Here is a 23,625-nt window from a genome sequence, read left to right on the forward strand (position 1 = left end):
TGTCCTGGCAGTCTCAGGTTTTGTTAAATGGGCTGATAACTATCACTCCACCTCCACCAAAAGCATGTGAACACCAATTCAAGTGGAGTTAAAAGCTTTCTAAACATCTATTTAAGAGACTGGATTCAGAAAGAGTTAAGGAGGAAGATTAACTGTGGTCATTAACACTCCTATCATTTATAAGCCACATACAGACAACACAAACTTTTATAATAGAGAGGAAATGTTCTTCGTTTGGCTAGCACAGCTACAATTCATGATCCTTTAAAAATCAAGCTAGGAGGGCTTGAAGAGATGGCTTAGTGGTTAAGCGCTTGCCTGTGAAAGCCTAAGGACCTCAGTTCGCGGCTTGATTCCCCAGGACCCACGTTAGCCAGATGCACGAGGCAGTACATGCATCTGGAGTTTGTTTGAAGTGGCTGGAGGCCTGGTGTGCCCATTCTCTCTCTCTCTCTCTGCCTCTTTCTCACTCAAACAAATAAACATTAAAAAGAAATCAAGCTAAGAGGCCAGGTATGGTGGTACACGCCTTTAATCCCAGCACTCGGGAGGCAGAGGTAGGAAGATCTCCATGAGTCCCAGGCCACCCTGAGACTACACAGTGAATTCCAGGTCAGCCTGGGCTAGAGTAAGACCCTACCTCCAAAGACCAAAAATAAATAAATAAATAAATGTACTTTATTTATTTTCAAGGAGATAGAGAGAAAATGAGCATGCCAGGACCTCCATCCATGGCAAATGAACTCTAGATGCATGTGCCACTTTGTGCATCTGGCTTTACGTAGGTACAAGGAGAATCAAACCAGGTTGGTAGACTTTGCAAGCAAGTGCCTTAATCTCTGAGCCATGAGCCATCTATCTCTCCAACCTTTTTTTTTTTTTTTTTTTTTTTTTTGGTTTTTCAAGGTAGGGTCTCACTCTATTTCAGGCTGACCTGGAATTCACTATGTAGTCTCAGGGTGGCCTCATACTCTCAGAGATCCTCCTACCTCTGCCTCCTGAGTGCCGGGATTAAAGGCATGCACCACCACACCTGCCTTTAAAAAAAAATATTTCAGAGAGAGAGAGGAAGAGGTAGATAGAGAGTAAGAGAAAATGGGCACACTAGGGCCTATAGCCATTGCAAACGAACTCCAGATGAATGCAACCCCTTGTGCATCTGGCTTACGTGGGTCCTGGGGAATCAAACCGGGTTCCTTAGGCTTCACAGCCAAACGCCTTAACAGCTAAGCTCCAACCTTTTGTTCTTTAAGATGAACACATATACATTATAAGTGGTCATAAAGGCTAACTTTTCTTTTTTTATTTATTTATTTATTTGTTTGAGAGCGACAGACACAGAGAGAAAGACAGATAGAGGGAGAGAGAGAGAATGGGCGCGCCAGGGCTTCCAGCCTCTGCAAACGAACTCCAGACGCGTGCGCCCCCTTGTGCATCTGGCTAATGTGGGACCTGGGGAACTGAGCCTCGAACCGGGGTCCTTAGGCTTCACAGGCAAGTGCTTAACCGCTAAGCCATCTCTCCAGCCCAAAGGCTAACTTTTAATTACATTTGGCTATACACCCTTGAGCCTGAACTACTAAGTTATACATGTCTGTGGGCTATAGAATTTAGTTCTCAGAACTGCTTGAAATGTCAATTTGATAAACAATTCTTATTATCTCATAATAATTATTTATGAGATTTTTTTTCTTTTTGTTTTGTTTTTCAAGGTAGGGTCTCACTCTAGTCCAAGCTGACCTGGAATTCACTATGTAGTCTCAAGGTGTCCTCGAACTTATGGCGATCCTCCTACCTCTGCCTAAAGGCGTGCACCACCATGCCAGACCAGCTGGGATTTTCTTTCTCTTCACAATCCATTGATTTGGGGTTAAAGAGATGACTCAGTCATTAAAGGTTCTTGCTAGCAAAGCCTGCCACCCCAAGTTCAATTCCCCATCCATCCACATAAAGCCAGATGGGCATTCACTTGCAGCAGCAAGAGACAGTGACATGTGAGCATGCACATGCACAACAAGCAAATAAATAACTTTTGTTCCTAAGTGTCAGTGAGTCTTCATGAAATTTAGTTACAGCACAACTAAATCCAACCACTGGGCAAGAGGGTAGGCATCCAACTGTGCCAGGATTTACGAGAAAGCAGAACTTGGCACCTTATGGGACAGTGTCTTCCAGATGGTGCTTTCCAACAACTCCACCTCTGGAAGGCCCTGAACTCATCTTAAAGCACTCCTCAGGTAGTGTTAGTCACACTCACTCCTCTCTATTAAATGTGATGAAGCACCAGCTTGTAAAGACCTTGTCATCCTTTACAAAGAACCTAGAGTTTTAACCCAGGTATGGTGGCTCACATTTAAAATCCCAGCACTTCAGATGCTAAGGTAGAAGGATTGCTGGGAATTTAAGGTCAGCTGGGATTAAAAGGAAAGCCTACCTTAAGAATGTGGGGGATAGTCATGTGTGGTGGCACACACCTTTAATCCCAGCACTCGGGAGGATCACCGTGAGTTCAAGGCCAGCCTGAGACTACACAGTGAATTCCAGGTCAGCCTGAGCTAGAGTGAGTCCCTGCCTCAAAAAAAAAAAAAAAAAAAAAAAAAGTGGGGGATAGCTGGCCATGGTGGTGCATGCTTTTAATCTCAGCACTCAGGAGGCAGAGGTAGGAGGATTGCCATGAGTTTGAGGCCACCCTGAGACTACATAGTGAATTCCAGGTCAGCCTGTGCTACAGTGAAACCCTACCTCAAAAAAACCCAAAAACAAAACAGGAAAAAAAAAATGGTGGGGGAAAGCTGAAGAGACGGCTTAGCAGTAAGAAACTTGCCTGCAAAGCCTAAGGACCCATGTTTGATTCTCCAGACCACAGGTAAACCAGACACACAAAGTTGCACATATCCACTAGGTGGCGCAAACATCTGGAGTTCCACTGCAGAAGCCAATTCTCTCTAAAATTTAAAACGGGGGATGGGGGTGGGGGGCTAGTTTTATCATACACACACAAAAATCTTGCTATGTTTAACTCTATAGTCCAGGCTGGCCTTGAACTCATGGCAATCTTCCTCCTTCAGCCTCCCAAGTGCTGGGCTTATAGCCATATACCTTGCTCACAAATAAATAAAATAAATAAACAAATAAATCTTAAGAAAAATAGATTATAGCAATGTTTGAGTAAATTACTATCAATGTGTCCATGTTGCTGTAACTTAGCATGCTCACAAAATATCAAGCATTTAAGATTGTCATCCCCATCCAAATAAAATTATAGTCATGACACATTTTTCAAACATTAGCCAGTCTTTTTTTTTTTTTTCCTTTGGTTTTTTCAAGGTAGGGTCTCACTCTAGCCCAGGCTGACCTGGAATTCACTATGGAGTCTCAAGGTGGCCTCGAACTCATGGCCATCCTCTGCCTCCCAAGTGCTGGGATTAAAGGCGTGCGCCACCATGCCCAGCAAGTCTTGCAAATGTTGGACATCAGCAACTTAAGGGTTACAAAGGCCCCTTCAGGTCATTTCAACAAATCATCTTTTTTTTTTTCAAGGTAGGGTCTCACTCTAGTTCACTGCTCACTGTGTAGTCTCTCAAGGTGGCCTTGAACTCGTGTGATCCTTTTACCTCTACCTCCCGAAGGTGAGTGCTAGGATTAAAGACATGCAATGCCACGCCAGGTTAACAAATCATCTTTCTTAAGGAAGAACCTGCTTTAAGTCAGACAATTCAGGTTCTCACAATAGCCTTAGTTTAGCAAGAGACATAAAAATTCACTTCTCTAACCATAAACTAAAATCTCTATAATATTTCTAATTTAATTGCTGAGATTTATTTAAATCAATATACTAAAGTCTGATTAATACATGCTGACAAGAAAGGAATTTTTGTATAATTGGAATAAGAAATATCTGACTGTAAAGCTTCCAGGAAAAGAGAACATTCTTTCAACACATGGCAGAATTTTGTACTTTCGCACTACCTTGGAGTATTTGCAACATGAATTATACTCAAGTTATAGCCTACAGTTTAGATAAATAAAATCAAGCCGATATTGAATTTTTCCAACCCATACACGGGTATCCTTGGCAGTTCCTGGGCCATCTATTATGATCCTGACCAATTTTGCTCTGTGGCAATTTAAAAGCTGTAAAAAAAATAAATAAAAAATGAAAATAAAAAAACATAATGGGTGATGACAGGAGAAACAAACCCATACCAGAAGTAATTGAACCTTGCAGGTCTTTGCAAGTGTCTCTATTGACATTTAAGTGTGAGTTACTATGCCACAATATCATAAAAGTATGCTCTACACTTCAGATATATTGATAGTCAAATGCAAAAAAGGCCACCATCAGATAAATGGTTGAGACCACCCAGCTCTTCAAAAGTGTTTTGATGTGTTACTTAAACCAAGTAAGATTTTTCCTTTTGTCCAGTTTCCAACTACATTCCCAATTCAAATCCTATGCCAAAAGGATGATTAATATAGTCATTCTGTTCCTTCTCTAAAACTGTTTAGTTGGCTGTGGGATATTTATTGAGGGTCTAATAAGTGTCAAACATTACATGAACACTAAATCTATTCCAGCATTTAACCTGCAGGCTGAAGACCTTTCTCCCTGGTCAAGGTTACAAAAATAAAACAAAGCCAGGCATAGTGGCACATGCCTTTCATCCCAGCACTCGGGAGGCAGAGATAGGAGCATCGTTATGCCACCCTGAGATTACATAGTGAAGTCCAGGTCAGCCTAATCTAGAGTGAGACCCTACCTCTTAAAAAAAAAAAAAAAAAAACAGGTTGGAGAGATGGCTTAGTGGTTAAGGCATTTGCCTGCAAAGCCAAAGGACCCCAATTTGATTCCCCAGGACCCACATAAGCCAGATGCACAAGGGGGCAAATGCATCTGGAGTTAGTTTGCAGTGGCTGGAAGCCCTGGCATGCCCATTTTCTCTCTCCCTCTCTCTGCCTCTTTCTTTCTTTTTTTTTTTTAAGTTTTTTTTTTTATTAGTTTACTATTCTGCAAGTACTCTTTCTCTCTTTCAAATAAAGAAATAAAAAACAAAAATGGCACTACAAGGCTAGAGAAATGGCTCAATGGTTAAAGGTGCTTATTTGCAAAGCCTGCCCATCTGGGTTCAATTCCCCAGTATTCACCTAAAGCCAGATAGAGAAAGTGGTGCATGCATCTGGAATTCATTTGTAGCAGTCAAAGGTCCTGAAATACCCATATTCTCTCTCTTAAATAATGGTACTACATGGGCTGAGAATGTGGCTCATTTTACATGTTTGAGGCTCTGGGTTCAATTCCCAAAAAGTGAAGGAAAGAAAGAAAAAAGAAAAGAAAAGAAAGAAAAGAAAAGAAAAGAAAAGAAAAGAAAAGAAAAGAAAAGAAAAGAAAAGAAAAGAAAAGAAAAGAAAAGAAAAGAAAAGAAAAGACGGAGGGAGGGAAGGAACAGTAGCATGTCTACCAGATGTGGTGGCTCAAATTTCTAATCCCAGCATTCAGGAGGTAGAGATAGGAGGATCATCATGAGTTCGAGGCTACCCTGAGACTACATAATGAATCCCAAGTCAGCCTTAGCTAGAGTGAGACCCTACCTCAAGAGAGAAAAAAAAAAAAAAAAAAAAAAAGACCTCTATCAAGAACAAAACAAACTTGCAATAATCCTGCCTTTGCTTCACAAATGCTGGAATACAGGCTACCATGCCTAGTTCATTGAATTTCATTTTGAAGGAGAAAGATGATTTATTTATTTTTGAGACAGTCTTATGTACTCTAGGGCTGGCCTCAAATTCACTATGGAAGCCAAAGATAACTTTGAACCCCTGACCCTCAACCTCCCAAGTTCTGAGATTTCAGGTATGTACTATACTAAGAAGGCTTTGAAATTTACTACTTTAAATATATAAGGCGGAACAGTGGTATCTCTTCTCTTATTCTAAATACTGGCAAATTTATCTTCTGTTTTTCCTGGTCTATCAGTATTACTCATTTTTCTCTACTACATAAGCTGATTCTAGAGATCCTGACTCAGTATGGCCTTGAGCTCATGCTGATTCTACAACTCATCCTCTGGCACATTCCACCAAGCATAACCAGTATTCATTCATTCAGTTATGTACCTATTTGGTGGTGCTGCTGCTGGGGAAGGAATCTAACAGAACCCTGCACATAGTAAGGATGCATTCTTACTTCTTAGCTGCATTCCCAGCTTAGTGTTTCCTGTTTGACCCATGAGAAAGAAACATGGGTGCTGTACAGTTTCCAAATATTTGAGGGACTTCCCAGGTATGTTACTAATTTATAATTTAATGGTACTATGATGAAAAAACACACTTTAGGGGCTGAAGGGATGGCTTAGTGGTTAAGGCATTTGCCTGCAAAGCCAAAGGACCCAGGTTCGATTCCCCAGGACCACATTAGCCAAATGCACAAGAGTAGTTCATTTGCAGTGACTGGAGGTTCTGGAGCACCCATTCTGTCTCTGTGTCAAATAAATACAATTAAAATATCTCAAAAAAAAAAAAAAAAAACATACTGGGGCTGGAGAGATGGCTTAGCATTTTGGCGTGTGCCTGCAAAGCCAGAGGATCCTGGTTCAATTCTCCAGGACCCGCATTAGCCAGATACACAAGGGGGTGCACGCGTCTGGAGCTCCTTTGCAGTGGCTGGAGGCCCTGGCATACCCATTCTCTTTCTCTCTCAAATATATGATTAAATATATATATATACACACACACATACATACATACATATACATATACACACACACACTTTTGGGACGCTAAAGAGATGGCTTATCAGTTAGAAAGCACCTACCCACATATCCTGCTGGCCTGGGTTTGATTCCCTCCTACCCATGTATAGCCAGATGCACAAAAGGCACATGTGCACTTGCAGCAGTGGGTCCTGGAGCACACAAGCTCATTCCCATTCTCTCTCTCATAAATAAATAAACATAAGTTAGAGCTAGAGTGATGACTTGTGTATCACACGGCTCAGTGGTTAAAGGCACTTGTTTGCAAAGCCTGACGACCTGAGTTCAATTCCCCAGGATCCATGTAAAGTCAGGATGCACAAAGTGGCACATGCACCTGGAGTCTGTTTGTAGTGGTAAGAGGCCCTGGCATGCCCATTTTTTCTTGCCAGTAAAATTTTTAAAAATTCTTTAAAACCACACTTTACACAATCTAATTTTTTTGAATTTAAGAATTTTTTTTGCTTTTCAAGGTAGGGTCTCACTCTAGCCCAGGCTAATCTAGAATTCACTATGTAGTCTCAGGGTGGCATTAAACTCATGGCTGAGATTAAAGGCGTGAGCCACCACACCCAGCTTAAATTTAAGATTTTTATGACTGAGAAGATGGTCTATTATCCCATGTGCATTTGAAACCATTCAGCTGTTTAACTATTCTACAGATGTCAATTACATCAGACCAGATGATAATGTTGCACAAGTCTACTTACCTTACTGATTTTTCTATACATTTGTTTTTATCAACTAGAGAGGTGCTGAAATTTCCAAATATAGCAGTGATTATATCCATCTTTCCTTCTTCATGTAGTTGTGAGGGTTTTTTGTTTGTTTGTGTTTTAGTGTTGCTAAAGATTGAACCCAGGTCCTCACACAAGCTATGCAAGCACACTCCCACGGAGCTATGTTCCCAGCCCTTGAAGCTTTTATCATTAGCTGCATAAAAAAGATTACATCCTCTTGAATTTTTTAAAATTATTTTTATTTATTTATTTGAGAGCGACAGACAAAGAGAAAGAGGGAGACAGAGAGAGAATGGGTGCGCCAGGGCCTGTAGCCACTGCAACAAACTCCAGACGCATGTGCCCCTTGTGCATCTGGCTAACGTGGGTCCTGGGGAATCAAGCCTCGAACCGGGGTCCTTAGGCTTCACAGGCAAGCGCTTAACCACTAAACCATCTCTCCAGCCCCGTCTTGAATTAAAAAAAAAATTTTTTTTTGTTTATTTGCAAGCAGAGAGAGACAACAGACAGAGAAAAGGGCATGCCAGGGCCTCCAGCAGCTATAAATGGACTTTCAGATGCATGCCTTTGTGCATCTAGCTTTCAGTGGGTACTGGGGAGTCTAACCCAGGTGGTCAGGCTTTGCAGGGAAGCAGCCTTAACCACTGAGCCATCTGTTCTGCCCTTTTTTCTTTTATTTCGGTCTTTTTGAGGTAGGGTCTCAGTCTAGCCCAGGCTAACCTGAAACTCACTCTGTAGTTCCAGGCTGGCCTCAAACTCACAGCAATCTTCCTATCTCTGCCTCCCAAATTCTGGGATTAACAGCATATGCAACCATGCCCAGCCTGATGAATTGCTGCTTAATTATCTAACCTTACTCATGGGTCTGGCGATGGAAAAAGAACAAGAAAGCACTTTGGAAATAGAAGGTAAAATGTTAGATAATAGAGGAAGTTAAAAATAACTTTAATGAATTTTCTGAATAATCTGCAAGTTTATCTATGCTCGTGTCCTAGCACTCATATAAATAAGGTTTACTATGTTTTTATCAGATCTTTGGTCATAATTTATTGTTGTAAAATACTGAACAATTAGCAGTATATTACTGCCCATGACTCCCGATGAAGTGAGTCTTAGTGATTTAAGGATGAGAAACAAGGCACACAGAGTTCAAGGATTTGCCTCAGAAGCCAGACTTAAAATTTCCCAGCATGTTAGCTGACCTCTTCAGTACAGGGCATTTTATTCCGACATAATTATACCTGCTGGCTCACATATAAACTTGCTTTTTTCTAAAAAAAAAAAAAAAAAAAAAAAAGTAGATTATAATCACAGGGATACTTGAACTCAATTTGGTTCCTCTGCTCCATGGGAAGTATAGTGTACAAAAAATAAATAAAGTAAAAGAGTACATTACAAAACTTTTTTTTTTGTTGTTGTTTTTCAAGACAGAGAAGCACTGAGACTGGCTAGTTAGCCAAGCTGTCAGAAAATAGCTCCAGGTACAGTGAGACTGTCTCAAAGAAACACAGCAGAAAGTGATAGAGGGGCCTGGGGAGATGGTTTAATGGTTAAAGGTGCTTGCTGACCAAAGCCCGTAGGCCCAGGTTCAAGTCCTCAGTACCCATATAAAAACCAAATGCAAAGGACTTGACAGATACTAGTTTTATTTCAACTAACACTGCTAAGTTTAACAATGAGTTAAAAGACCCACCTAACACAGCTGCCAAGAAGAACAAGAAAATGTGTACAAGTCACTTTAAAAGAGCCAAGTCTTGGGCTGGAGAGAAGGCTTAGCAGTTAAGTGCTTGCTTGTGAAGCCAAAGGATCTCAGTTCGAGGCTCAATTCCCCAGTACCCATGTAAGCCAGATAAAAAAGGTGGCGCATGCATCTCGAGTTCATTTGCAGTGGATAGAAGCCCTTATGTGCCCATTCTCTCTCTCTGCCTTCACTCTCAAATAAATAAATAAAAGGAGCCAAGTCTGGGCTACAGAGATGGCTTAGTGGTTAAGCGCTTGCCTGTGAAGCCTAAGGACCCCGGTTCGAGGCTCAATTCCCCAGGACCCACATAAGCCAGATGCACAAGGGGGCACACATGTCTGGAGTTCATTTGCAGTGGCTAGAAGCTCTGGTGCACCCATTCTCTTTCTTTCTCTCAAATAAATAACTAAAAATAAATAAAAATGAAAAAAAAGAGCCAAGGCTTGCAAGAAAAATGAGATGAGGAAGATACATGGATTCTAATTTTTCCAAGTTTTCACAGCACAAATCAAAGCAGAAACACATACTGGACAAGAAGATGACTCATTTGAGGACAATCATTCTGTTTTGTTTTCCTTTTTTTTTGCGGGTACGGGGGGTGTTGAGGTAAGTTCTTGCTCTAGCCCAGGCTAACCTGGAATTCACTATGTAGTCTCAGGGTGGCCTCAAACTCATGGTGATCCTCCTGCCTCTGCCCCCCCAGCTGGGATTAAAGATATGTGCTACCATGCTCAGCTTGTTTCCCTTTCTTGGCTGTTCATGGATTTGGTTTCTCCCTTATTATCTTGATATATATGTGTATAAAATAACTATATTGCACATATTAAACTTTTGAAACAAAAAAAGACAGAAAGGGGGCTGGAGAGATGGTTTAGCGGTTAAGCGCTTGCCTGTGAAGCCTAAGGACCCCGGTTCGAGGCTCAACTACCCAGGACCCACGTTAGCCAGATGCACAAGGGGGCGCACACGTCTGGCGTTCGTTTGCAGTGGCTGGAAGCCCTGGCGTGCCCATTCTCTCTCTCTGTCTGTTTGCCTCTTTCTCTCTCTGTCTGTTGCTCTCAAATAAATAAATAAACAATTTAAAAAAAAAAAAGCCAGAAGCACAAAGTGAAACATATGTCTAGAGTTCCTGTCACATTTATTCCCTAATAAAAATATTAAAGGGCTGGAGAGATAGCTTAGTAGTTAAGGTGCTCTAGTCCAGGCACCACCACACCCGGCTGTTTGTTTTAAAGTGAAGCTGGGCTGGAGAAATGGCTTAGTGGTTGAGGCACTTGCCTGCAAAGCCAAAGGACCCAGGTTAGATTCCCCAGGACCCTTGTAAAGCCAGATACACAAGAGAATGCACACATCTGGAAGCCGACGTGTGCTCATATTCTCTCTCTCTCTCTCTCAAATAAATAAAGCCAAAAAAAAAAAAAAAAGTGAAGACAGTTATAGTAGCACACAACTTTAATCCCAGCAGAGGTAGGAGGATTGCAGTGAGTTTGAGGCCACTCTGAGACTACATAATGAATTCCAGGTCAGCCTGGGCTACAGTGAGACCCTACCTCAAAAAAAAAAAAAAAAAAAAAAAACCTGGGTGTGGTGGCCTTTAATGCTAGCACTTGGGAGGCTGAGATAGGAGGACTGTCATGAGCTTGAGCTGTAGGTCAGTCTAGGTATAAAGTGAGTTGCAGTCAGCCTGGGCTAGACCAAGACCCTACCTCTGAAAACTAACCCCCCAAAAAATAAATTAAATTGATTTGTGAGAGACAGAGACAAAGAAAGATACTATGAGCATGTCTGGACCTCTTGATGCTGCAAACTCCAGATGCATGTGCCACTTTAGGTAGCAGGCTTTGCAAGCAAGTGCCACTTTCCCAGCCCACCTTTTCTGTTCTTTTCTTTGCTTGGTTAAAAGAGAAGAAAATCTGGGTGTGGTGCACACCTTCAATCCCAGCACTCAGAAGGCAGAGAGGTAGGAGGATCACCAGGAGTTTGAGGCCACCCTGAGACTATATAGTGAATTCCAGGTCAGCCTGGCCTAGAACAGCAGCCTACCTGGACAAACACAGAGAAGTAGCTGGGCATGAACATGCCTTTAATCCCAACACTGGGGAGTGCTGAGGTAGGAACCATGAATTCAAGGCCAACCTGGTGTTAAGAGTGAGACCGTACCTTGAAAAGACAAAGATAAAATAAAATAAAAAATTTTTAAAGCTCGGCATGGTGGCATATGCCTTTAATCCCAGTGCTCAGGAGGCAGAGGTAGGAGGATCATCATGAGTTCAAGGCCACCCTGAGACTACATAGTGAATTCCAGGTCAGCCTGAGCTAGTGAGGCCCTACCTTGAAAAACTAAAAAAAAGAAAAGAAAAAAAAAAGATGAAGGCTGGAGCGATGTAGCAGTTAAGGCACTAGCCTGCAGAGCCAAGGACCCAGGTTCAATTCCTCAGGACCCACGTAAATCAGATGCATGAGGTGGTGCACATGCACCTGCAGTTCATTTACAGCAGGGGAAGGCCTTGGTGTGCCCATTTTCTCTCTCTCTCAAATAAATGAATAATTTGTTTTTAAAAGATGAGAGAAGAGGGCTAGAGAGATGGCTTAGCGGTTAAGCGCTTGCCTGTGAAGCCTAAGGACCCCGGTTCGAGGCTCGGTTCCCCAGGTCCCACATTAGCCAGATGCACAAGGGGGCGCACACGTCTGGAGTTCGTTTGCAGAGGCTGGAAGCCCTGGCACGCCCATTCTCTCTCTCTCCCTCTATCTGTCCTTCTCTCTGTGTCTGTCACTCTCAAATAAATAAAAAATAAAATAAAAAAAGATGAGAGAAGAAATTTAGCCTGGAACATTCAAGTAGATCTTAAATGATGAGGCAGAGTTCTGAAACATGTACACAAAAGACCAATGTGGAAACAGAGCAGAAGGAAGATGAAGCCATAAGCCAAAGATGCTGACATGATGTCATCATCAGAAGCAGGAAAAGGAAAGCAAGAGACTCTTTCCTGGAGTGTGTGTGTGTGAGGGGGGCTCAACATCCCAAATACAGACTTCTAGCCTCTAGAACCCTGAGAAAAATCCTGGGCTCAGTGATGTAACTCAGTAGTGGAATGTGTAAGGCCTGGGGTGTGGTTCCCAGCAGTACACCAGTCCAGAGGGCATAAAATACTGTTACTGCAAGCTACTAAGTGTTGCTGCTGAGACATGAAGCTAAAGTCAAAATTTTTTTAAATTTGAGTGTGGGGGGGGTAGGGACAGGCTGACAGAGAATGGGCGAGCTAGAGCCTCTAGCCACAAATTCCAAAAACATGCACCATGTTCTGCATCTGGCTTACATGAGCACTGGAGAATCCAACCTGGGTGGGCCCTTAGATTTTCATAAGGAAGTTCCTTAACCACTAAAGCATCTATCTCTCCAGCCATAAGGTAAAAAAAAAAAATTGTTTGTTTTTTGGTTTTTCAAGTTAGGATTTCACTCTGGCTCAGGCTGACCTGGAATTCACTATGTAGTCTTGGGGTGGCCTTGAACTTCAGGGATCCTCCTGCCTCTGCCTCCTGAGTGCTGGGATTAAAGGTGTGCACCACCACACCTGGATTAGGTTTTAAAGACTGATTAACTTACAGCTGGCTGGGGTAAACTTAGTGGTAAGAACATGTGCACAGCATGCTCAAGGTTCTGTGTTCAATCTCTAGCATCCAAACCAAAAAAAAAAAAAAAAGGTGTGTGTGTGGCTTCAAGTAATCAAAGAATGCGAAAGTCCTTTACTTCTTTTTTCTTGAGATAGGGCTGTGCTATGTAACTCTAGCTGGTCTCATCGTTCTCTCTTCCTCTGCCTACAGAGTGTTGGGATTATAGGTGTGTGCCACCATACCCAGCTTTTGTCTAAAACCTTTAATTCCTTCATTTCAGAGAGTAAATTGAGGCAGTCAAAGGATACTATCTGGGCAAAAATAAACTGGAAGACCCAAGAAGATCTAATATGTACCTGATGGCCAATAAGGGTGGAAGCTCAGCAAGCACATGAGCTGGCTGCACCTGGGCAGACTAAACACTAGCAAGTCACTGTGGGTGGTCTGGCAGCACAAGTGTAAAGTTATCACCAGAAATGAATATGTGGCTTCAAGTGGCTTATAGAATCTAACAAATCTGTATCTTGGGCTATGCACAGGCCAACTCTTCCTAGAATGACCTACTTTCTATTATAAGTAAATAAGGTATAGCCATTTGTTATAAAGTTCATGTCAAATAAAAGAGATGGTGGGCCAGTCTAAATTCATGAGTAGGGCTGGAGAGATGGCTTAGTTTTTAAGGTGAATGCCTACAAAGCCTAATGACCCGAGTTCAATTCCCCAGTACCCATGTAAAGTCAGATGCACAAAGTGGCACACGTGTCTGAAGATTTTTTTCGAACAGCTGGAGGCCCTGGCACACCCATTCTCTCTGTCTCTCTAGCTCTCTGTTTGCAAATAAATTCATGAATATATATATATATATATATATATATAATATACACATTATTTACATAAAATATATATATATCTAAATCTCCAACCAGGCATGGCAGCCTACTTGGGATTTTCAATGTAATATTCTCAAAATATCCCCACCACAGAGAAATGTTCTTATCTGTTAGCTATCACATTAGAAGAAACTTCATAATAAAATCAGCAATTTCTGGGCTGGAGAGATGGCTTAGCAGTTAAAGGGGGATTGCTTGCAAGGCCCAAAAGCCTGGGTTCAATTTCCCAGAACCCACTTAAAGCCAAGCATACAAAGTGGTATAAGTGCCTGGAGTTTGTTTGCAGAGGCAGGAGGCTCTGGCACAACCACACTTACTCCTACTCTCTCTTCTCTGAAATACAAAAATATTTAAAAAAATAGGGAGCCAGGCGTGGTGGCGCATGCCTTTAATCCCAGCACTCAGGATCGGGAGGCAGAGGTAGGAGGATTGCCATGAGTTCAAGGCCACCCTGAGATGACAGAGTTAATTCCAGGTCAGCCTGGACCAGAGTGAGACCCTACTTCGAAAAACCAAAAAAATAAATAAAATAAAATAAAATAAAATAGGGGGCTGGAGAACTGGCTTAGTGGATAATGTGTTTGCCAGCTAAGGACCCAGGTTCAATTATCCAGATCCCACATAGGCCAAATGCACCTGGAGTTTCTTTGCAGTAGCTAGTGGCCCTGGCATTCCCAGTCTCTTTCCCTCTAATACATAAATTAGGGCTGGAGAGTTAGCATAGTGGTTAAGGTGCTTGCCTGTGAAGCCTAAGGACCTATGTTCAACTCCTCATGTAAGTCAGAAGCATAAGGTGACACAGCACAAGGTTGTACCTGTACACAATGTGACACATGTGTATGGAGTTCGACTGCAGTGTCTAGAGGCCCTGGTGCGCCAATTCTTTCTCTCTCTCATTAAAGAAAAAGAAAAAAATATAATATAGGCCAGGCCTGGTTGCGCACACCATTAAACTCTAGCACTTGGGAGGCAGAGGTAGGAGGATTGCAAGCCAGCCTGAAATTACAAAGTGAATTTCTGGTCAGGTTGTTCCAGAGAAAACCCTACCTCTAGAAAAATCAAATAAATAAATACATTTCTATTTTTACAGCAAACTAAAAATGCTTAGTTCATATTCCTACAACATTCAAGTAAACACAAGTAAGGGCTGGGCATGGTGGTACACGCTCCTATAATCCCAGCACCCAGGAAGAAGACATAGGGAAGATCACTGGGAGTTCAAGGCTACCCTAAGACTACACAGGTCAGCCTGGACTAGAGCAAGATTCAACCTCAACAACAAAAAAAACAAGATGGAGAGCAGTAAAGGAAAAACTCAATATTAACTTCTGGTCTTATCACACACACATATGCACCCACACCCATATGAATACGGATACACAAATCCAAGGTCCATCAATTTGTTATAAAAACTAGGACTAAAAATGGGAAAGAATCTAGTTAGTAACACAAGGTGGCATGATTACCTGTTCTACAGATCAGCATTTCTTCCTCAAATCTACGAAATCAGTTCAGTAAAAACTGGCCTGGGTTTTCTGATTTGCATTTTTTTAGTAAGGATCTCATATACCCCATACTGGCCTTTAACTCAGCATAAGCCTTGAGTTTCTGAGCCTCCTGCCTCTACCTCCAGTGATAGGATTATAGGGGTGGGCTACCACACCTGGTTGATGTGTTTACTACAGATATAACCCAGGGCAGAGCTTGCTACATAAACATTCTACTAGCTGAATCACATTCCCAAAATTGAGAAGGGTTTTAAGAAAATGAAATATACTATAAATGACAAAATAATGCATTATTAAGCTTGTTTGATTAAAACATAATATACAAACAGGTTAGAAGCTGGGTGTAAACCGGGAGTGGTGGCGCACACCTTTAATCCCAGCACTCAGGAGGCAGAGGTAGAGGCCACCCTGAGACTCCATAGTGAATGCGAATTCCAGGTCAGCATAGAGTAAACCCTACCTTGGGGAAAAAAAAAAAAAAACAGCTGGGTGTAAAGCCAAACTGGGCACCATTAATCCCAGTACTCCAGAGGCTGAGCAAGGATTGCTGTGCATTGAAAAGCCTAGGATTAGAGTGAGTTCCATGCAAACCTGGACTACAGTGAGGCCCTGCTTTGAACCACCTTCCCCACATGCCCCCTCCCACAAAGCTGGATATAGTGGCTCACACCTATTATTCTACCACTTGGGAGACTCAAGAGCAGTATACAATACAGAGGCCTTGTCACAAAAAAAGAAAAACAACTGGACTGGTGGTGCATACCTTTAATCCCAGCACTCGGGAGGCAGAGGTAGGGAGGATCGCCCGTGAGTTCGAGGCCACCCTGAGACTACATATTGAATTCCAGGTCGGCCTGGGCTAGAGGGAGACCCTACTTCGGGAAAAAAATAAAATAAAAATAACAAAATCAGGTGAGCATGGTAGTACAAGCCTTTCATTTCAGATTGGGAAGGCTGAGGCAGGAGGATAACCTGAGATGGAGGCTAGCCTGGTGCTCAGAGTTCCAGATCAGCCTGAAGTAAACTAAGATTCAGCTTCAAAAGGGGGGGGGGGGGAGAAGAACCTTGGATAAATTTCCTTTCATACCAAGGCATTGGTTATTTCTACTTCTCTTTTTTGTGTTTTTGTTTTTCCGAGGTAGGGTCTCACTCTAGCCAAGGCTGACCTGGAATTCACTATGTAGTCTCAGGCTGGCCTTGAACTCACAGTGATCATGCTACCTCTACCTCCTGAGTGCTGTGATTTAAGGCATGCCTGGCTATTTTATTTATTTGAGGGAGGGAGGGGCAGATAGGATGGGTGTGCCAGGGCCTCCAACCACTGCAAATGAATTCCAAACACATGCACCACCTTGTGTATCTGGCTTATGTGGGTCGGAATTGAACCTTTGGCTTTGTAGGCAAGTGCCTTAACTGCTAAGCCATCTCTACAGATCTGGGTGATTCTACTTCTACAGAAATAAACAGGATTTAGTGATCTATTTACTAGAGGATACTCCCTAAATATTTCACCCATCCCCTACAGAATCTGCTAATTGCCAATTTGATAAAAATTTTTGAAGGTAATTAATTCTAGGATCTATCATTTTACAAGATTGCACTTTTTTTTTTGGTACTTCTTCAAAATCTAAATAAGTCTAGGATAAATGCGCTTATAAATTGGGTACGGTTTTGGTTGGTTTTTTTTTTTTTTTTTTTTTTCCTATTCAAGGCAGAGAGACTCACTCTAGCCCAGGCTGGCCTCCAACTCACAGTGATCCTCCTACCTTAGCCTCCCTGAGTCTGGGCTTAAAGGTGTGTGCCACCACACTGGGCTATATGCTTTCAATATTTTATGAGGGAGTATGGGAGAGGGAGTGCCTGTTGCTACAAACTCCAGATGCATGTACCACTTTGTGCATTTGGCTTTAAGGGGGTACTGGGTAATCCAACAGGGACCAGCCCACTTTGCAAGCAAGCACCTTTAATGGCTAAACTATCTTTCCAGGCCCCAAAACTGTATTAGTAAGATAAATAAGTATAAAAGTTATTGTAAAATATTTCTCCCTTTGCAATTACCAGTGAATGTGGAAATCTCTATCCATTATAAACTTCACAAGTCATTTTTTTGTACTAGGTTTGAAATGTCTGATTCAATTCGTTCTAACATTTTGTCAGCTTTCCAAAGAGCAAGTTCTCAAAAATCTAAAGACCATCGCTGTTGCTGTGGTGGGTGATGACATGTAACCGAAGTGAGCTGGAGTGAGGCGTACAGAAGAGATGCTGTCCTTAAGGAAGTGTATGGAAGAGGAGGGTAAAGGCTTCGCTGGGATAATCATCGTGGATAAATCAACCATCCCAAAACTCTCAGACTTCCCGCTTTGGAGAGCCTGTCCACCTACTGGCTCCAGATTTGGTCCATGCCTTGGACAGGGGGACACCCACGCTCCGGGTGCCTGTGGGGCAAGGCCAACCTACCGCGCGCTTTGTACTCATTGGCTCGGGGACACGCTGCTCAGGCTGGGGAAACCCGCCCCCAGCACTGCAATGGCCCAAGGGCCCATCAGTCGGCAGCTCTAGGAAGACCCAATTGGCCTACACACTCGCCAGTCAGACTCTCCGGCTGCACAGCTCCAAAGAACGTGCAGGGATAAAACATCCCGCCTCTCGCCCTTCCATTGGTTGGCCCGACCCACCGCGGCCCCTTCACTATCCCCCCCCCCACCCCGAGGTCCATTCATTTCACACAATAACGGGCCCAACTGGAACCCATGGAAGACCTCGTACAGATGGACAAGACTCTCGGCCACTTACCCGGGATCGAGAATGACCACTCACACTCACGTCTGCTCGGTTCTTAGGTGGTAAAGGTGCAACACAAAACACCGCTACCGCTGCCTTCTGCGCAACGCCAACCGCCCGCCAAAACGGATCCTTCCCTGCGCCTGCGCAACCAATCCAGGGAACGGGCCTTTTTTTTTTTTTTCTCCGCCCATAACGCCTGCGCAAAATAGGACGTAACTCCCGCCAATGCGCAGGCGCCGTACGTTCTCCGCCCTCTCCCGCCCGCCATTTCACGTGAACCGAGCAGCTCGCCGAACTTCCCAATACGCCTGCGTTAAACTCGCCATTTTATTACACATGCGCTAGATAGGTGGTCGTTAACAAAAAAAAAAAGTCCCAGACTATTTTTCTAGCGTACGTTATTAATCGTGCTTTCTTTGTTTAATGTTTGAATGTGGCGTGTTTAAAAAGACAAAAATACCGTAAGCACTTTCAAACATGAGTGCCTGGTGGGTTAGTCAATAGAACTGGTTGAAAATTGGACTACTCGGCCACCAAAGACTCCAATGGGCGGGGATTGCGTAGAACGCCCAGACGAATGACGTTTCAGAGAGTGCGGAGCCACGGGCCAATAGTATGATGATCCAGTTGCACGGACCCAATCAGAGCCTGGGGAGGGCGGAGCCTGCCAATGCCGAGGGCGAAGGGGCGGGATAAATACGCGAGTCTGAAGGTAGGCTGGCAGAGACGTTGATTAGTTCTCTCCTTTCTGCCTGTGGACGCGGCCGAGGAAGCATCGCTAAAGCCTCTCCTCTCACCGCCGTCATGTCGAAGTCCGAGGTGAGTCCCATGCTCTCCGCGGTTACTTTTACCCCCTTCCGTAACTCGGCCGGTTGGTGGAGACCCGACTGGGCTCGGCCGCTTCCTTCCGTCCGCGCGTTCGGAATCCGCTCGCTCGCGGCCACGGCCTGCTCCTCCCGAAGTTCAGGTCGCCATTTTGTCCTCGTCGCCGCCATGCGGTCCGCTGTCCGCCCACCAATTAAGTTGCGCGTACGGCGTCTTACTCCAGGCAGAACTCATAGACGCCTACGTTCTGTCTTGCGTTTTGTCTGGCGAGCCTGGAAATTAGTGTCCGAAGCGGCGATGCGCCCCTCCTGCTCAGAGGCCTTTGTTGCGCCTGCGTCTCGAGTACAGCAGGGACGCATGCGCTCTCGCCTTCCAAGCCCTCTGGGCCCGCGGGGAGCACGTGGCCTCTCCATATGAATGAACAATGAGGGCCTGGGCCAGCGTGTACGGTGTTGCTTGCAAGGGGAACTCTGGCGTTAGGCGACCCAGTGGTAAACGCCCTCCCTTCCCTGCTTTAGTCTCCTAAGGAGCCCGAACAACTGCGGAAGCTGTTCATCGGAGGGCTGAGCTTCGAAACGACAGATGAGAGTCTGAGGAGCCATTTTGAGCAATGGGGAACACTCACCGACTGTGTGGTAAGACCTCGGACAAAGGGTTACGGGAGTAGTTGGTTATCATGGCTTTGTGAAGATCGTTCAGGGGGTATTGCGGGGTTTTAGTTTCCTGGTCCAGGGACTTTTGTATACCAGGCTGATGTGAGGTTAACTGTTCATGGAGTAAGCACTGGCTTCTTGGGTAAGGCTCCAATTTCATTGGATTAATTCTTCCCAGGTAATGCGAGATCCAAACACCAAGCGCTCCAGGGGCTTTGGATTTGTCACGTATGCCACCGTGGAGGAGGTGGACGCTGCCATGAATGCAAGGCCACACAAGGTGGATGGGAGAGTTGTGGAACCAAAGAGGGCTGTGTCAAGAGAAGTGAGTGCGCCCCTGCCCAACTTTTAACTGTTTTGCCACATTGTAGAATTTTTTCATGTTGATGTCGTTCTGCTTGGCTAACTGAAATTGCTTTTCTTGTTAGGATTCTCAACGACCAGGGGCCCACTTAACTGTGAAAAAGATCTTTGTTGGAGGCATTAAAGAAGACACTGAAGAGCATCACCTACGAGATTATTTTGAACAGTATGGAAAAATCGAAGTGATAGAAATTATGACAGACAGAGGCAGTGGGAAGAAAAGGGGCTTTGCTTTTGTGACCTTTGATGACCATGACTCTGTTGATAAGATTGTCAGTAAGTATTGAGTCATTAGATTTTGCTAATTGTGCTGGATCCCAAGTAGTATTTTCAACCCTAAAATTATCTGCACCTTTAACTTTTAGTACAAAAATACCATACTGTAAATGGCCACAACTGTGAAGTAAGGAAAGCCCTGTCAAAGCAAGAGATGGCTAGTGCTTCGTCTAGCCAAAGAGGTATGTTTATTCCTTAGTTATGTCTTAGAGGTGTGTTGGAGGCATATGCTATAAGCTGTGGTTTAACAAACTAAATATTTTTTTAAGGTCGAAGTGGCTCTGGAAACTTTGGTGGTGGCCGTGGAGGTGGTTTTGGTGGAAATGACAATTTCGGTCGTGGAGGGAACTTCAGTGGTCGTGGTATGTAAGATCCACTGAATATGACTGACAAATAGAATGGGCTCACTAGGGCCTCCAGTCACTACAAATAAACTCCAGATGCTTGGGCCCTTGTGCATCTGGCTAACATGGGTCCTTAGGCTTCATAGGCAAGTGCTTAGCCACTAAGCCGTCTCTCAAGCCCAGCAGTTAGGTTGTTTTTTTTTATTATTACTTATGGAGGAGGCAAAGAGAATGGGCCCACCTGTGCCTCCAGCCACTACAAACTTATGACACGTGTGCACCCTCTGCATCTGGCTAACCATGGGTATTGGAGAATTGAACCTGGGTCCTTAGACTTCCTAGGCAAGCACCTTAACCACTAAGGCAGCCCTACAGTTAGGATTTAATTTTTACAGATTTTGTGCTTTCAAGTCTTAACACTTGCTTTCTTCCAGGTGGCTTTGGTGGCAGCCGTGGAGGTGGAGGATATGGTGGCAGTGGGGATGGCTATAATGGATTTGGTAATGATGGTAAGTTCTAGAGAAAGAAGTAAAAGATTTACAAGCAGTCTGCACCTTTAGAATAGGCTAGTAGAGAGTAAAACTAGTGCATGGTAAGTTCAGCTTGGCCCCTGATAACGCATGTTGTGAGCAGGACAATAGCTATTAGCTTGCGTAGACTTTCTATCATTAAATACTTTTGTCTTATTGAGAAGAATTGTATTCTTATAGGTGGTTATGGAGGTGGCAGCCCTGGTTACTCTGGAGGAAGCAGAGGCTATGGAAGTGGTGGACAGGGTTATGGAAACCAGGGCAGTGGCTATGGCGGGAGTGGCAGCTATGACAGCTATAACAACGGAGGCGGCTTTGGCGGTGGTAGTGGTAGGTATCCAGTGATCCAAGTACTTGGTGTGGCAGCTAGATTAGCCTTCTAGAGTTTATGCCCATAATCTCAAAGCTCTACTGTATGGTACATAAAAAGGCTTGCTATGCTACCTCCTCTCAGCTTTAAGCTGGGGCCGCCTCACTCCCAAATAAGATGGATAATAGTGTCGTTAGATTGAGTTAGCTAGCACTTTAGCTGGATTGGCTGGATTTAGTTTCTAAATTGCTTTAGGACTTTAGGCATTTAGTTGACATCCAAAAAATCTGGCCCTGAAAATAAAAGCTTATAGGGTACCACTAGAGAGCCCTCAGTTGTCAGCGTGAGTTGGGTCAGCTTAAGATTCTAGATCAGAAAAATGAAAGGAGCCACCAGTTGGGAAGAAGACAGTTGCTTCTTCCTTTCCTTCTGAGCCCTAAAGAGAAATGAGCAGTTAATCATCTCAGAGTGTTGAACAAAGGCTTCATTTCCATTCCATTCTTAGGAAGCAATTTTGGAGGTGGTGGAAGCTACAATGATTTTGGCAATTACAACAATCAATCTTCAAATTTTGGACCCATGAAGGGAGGAAATTTTGGAGGCAGAAGCTCTGGCCCTTATGGTGGGGGAGGCCAATACTTTGCCAAACCACGAAACCAAGGTATAGTAACAAAGTGTTGCCAGTTTTAGTCTTTCTAGAAGTATGTAACCTGTTTTAAATTTAAGCAAGGGCTGTTTGAATACTCACATTTTTAAACTCAGGATTGTTAACGATGTTAACACAAATACTGCTTTCAGGTGGCTATGGCGGTTCAAGCAGCAGCAGTAGCTATGGCAGTGGCAGAAGATTTTAATTACTGCCAGGTAAGTAGCCCCTTTTTTTGTGTTTACTTAATTTTTTGACATAAATCTTATAATTGCTGATGAACCCAACCAGCAATCCTAATGTAGCTGAGCAGTGTAACATAGTTAACATTATAATTGCAGTAAAATTGTGGATATTAATAAGTTAATATGAAGATCAGCAAAATTTGTGGGAAACAACTTGCTCTATTGGATTGTAGCCTTGAGTCTTAATATGTTTAGATTAACAACTTTATTCCATATTGTTCAACAGGAAACAAAGCTTAGCAGGAGAGGAGAGCCAGAGAAGTGACAGGGAAGCTACAGGTTACAACAGATTTGTGAACTCAGCCAAGCACAGTGGTGGCAGGGCCTAGCTGCTACAAAGAAGACATGTTTTAGACAATACTCATGTGTATGGGCAAAAAAACTCGAGGACTGTATTTGTGACTAATTGTATAACAGGTTATTTTAGTTTCTGTTCTGTGGAAAGTGTAAAGCATTCCAACAAAGGGTTTTAATGTAGACTTTTTTTTTTCACCCATGCTGTTGATTGCTAAATGTAATAGTCTGATCATGACGCTGAATAAATGTGTCTTTTTTTTAAATGTGCTGTGTAAAGTTAGTGTACTCTGGGCCATCTTGGTAAACTTCCCCAACAGTGTGAAGTTAGAATTCCTTCAGGGTGGTGCCAATTTCACTTGAAATTTATTTACAGCTGCTTGGGTGGAGAAGCCATTGTCTTCACAAACCTTGGTGTAGTTGAACTGACAGTTATGACCTTACTAATTTCACCATTGAGAAGGGTCACCCAAGCAGTCAGTTATTTGATTATAAGTGATTGTTGGCACATCCTATGCAATATCTAAATTAATGGTACCAGAAAAAATGATAGATGGGAATGAAGCTTGTGTATCATCCATTATCATGTGTAATCAATAAACGATTTAATTCTCGTGAATGGAATGACAACTGTATGGATTTGGGACTGGCAGAGATTTGTACTTTCCCTACCCACCACCCCTTATAAATGTTGAATGTTCCTATAACAAGTTCAAAGCTCTGCCAGAGCAGAAACCAGCTGCTGGTTAATGCCACCCCATCGTAAGTCCACAGGTTAGAACTGTCTGGAGCATCTTTAAGAAATAAGTTCCAGTTAAGAATTTTAATACACAAATAGGCTTACATAGAAGGAAAACTGCAGTTTCACTGGGTCATGGGTGGGTCTTGAGGTTTTATAATAAACATCGTGTTATTTTAATATTGAAATAGAAACATGAGGGCTGTTTTCTACATATAATTTGTGTTAACTGCAGTTTTCCTTTGTGATATAAGATCACACAACTATCCAGAGGTATTGATTGTATAGAAAATGAACTCTAAACAGTTAAACACCCAATAATTGTTATTTGTAAATAGGATTTTGAGCCTTCCATTTGGTGCCCTTTTAATTTCAG

General features: G+C 43.2%; 2 protein-coding genes across 3 annotated transcripts in view; one reads left to right on the top strand and one right to left on the bottom strand.

Moving 5' to 3' along the window:
• Cbx5 (chromobox 5) overlaps positions 1 to 18,168 on the bottom strand; it is a 58,553-nt gene extending 40,385 nt beyond the window's left edge. The window contains exon 1 of the mRNA XM_045153131.1: positions 18,034 to 18,168. The gene's annotated coding sequence lies outside the window, so the exon portion shown is untranslated. The remainder of the gene's footprint in view (positions 1 to 18,033) is intronic.
• Positions 18,169 to 18,686: 518 nt separating this feature from the next.
• On the top strand, positions 18,687 to 23,129 carry Hnrnpa1 (heterogeneous nuclear ribonucleoprotein A1). 2 transcript variants are annotated; one of them, XM_004649923.3, is made up of 11 exons: positions 18,687 to 18,843; positions 19,368 to 19,484; positions 19,681 to 19,827; positions 19,931 to 20,141; positions 20,231 to 20,323; positions 20,411 to 20,503; positions 20,920 to 20,994; positions 21,196 to 21,345; positions 21,831 to 21,986; positions 22,124 to 22,189; positions 22,443 to 23,129. In XM_004649923.3, the coding sequence occupies exons 1-10, from the start codon at positions 18,829 to 18,831 to the stop codon at positions 22,177 to 22,179; spliced, it is 1,113 nt and encodes a 370-aa protein (XP_004649980.1). In that variant the 5' UTR covers positions 18,687 to 18,828; the 3' UTR covers positions 22,180 to 22,189; positions 22,443 to 23,129. The 2 variants fall into 2 exon arrangements, with proteins under 2 accessions (XP_004649980.1, XP_004649981.1); XM_004649924.2 differs by lacking the exon at positions 21,196 to 21,345.
• Positions 23,130 to 23,625: the final 496 nt, after the last annotated feature.

The sequence above is a fragment of the Jaculus jaculus genome, chromosome 6 (genome assembly GCF_020740685.1).
Source record: "Jaculus jaculus isolate mJacJac1 chromosome 6, mJacJac1.mat.Y.cur, whole genome shotgun sequence".
NCBI lineage: Eukaryota > Metazoa > Chordata > Mammalia > Rodentia > Dipodidae > Jaculus > Jaculus jaculus.

Bases quoted from the DNA above. Each gene is read 5' to 3' on its own strand.
- Hnrnpa1 (XM_004649923.3), top strand. The intron at 19,485-19,680 runs GTAAGACCTCGG...AATTCTTCCCAG, and splicing joins GAACACTCACCGACTGTGTG to GTAATGCGAGATCCAAACAC. The intron at 20,142-20,230 runs GTAAGTATTGAG...TTTAACTTTTAG, and splicing joins CTCTGTTGATAAGATTGTCA to TACAAAAATACCATACTGTA.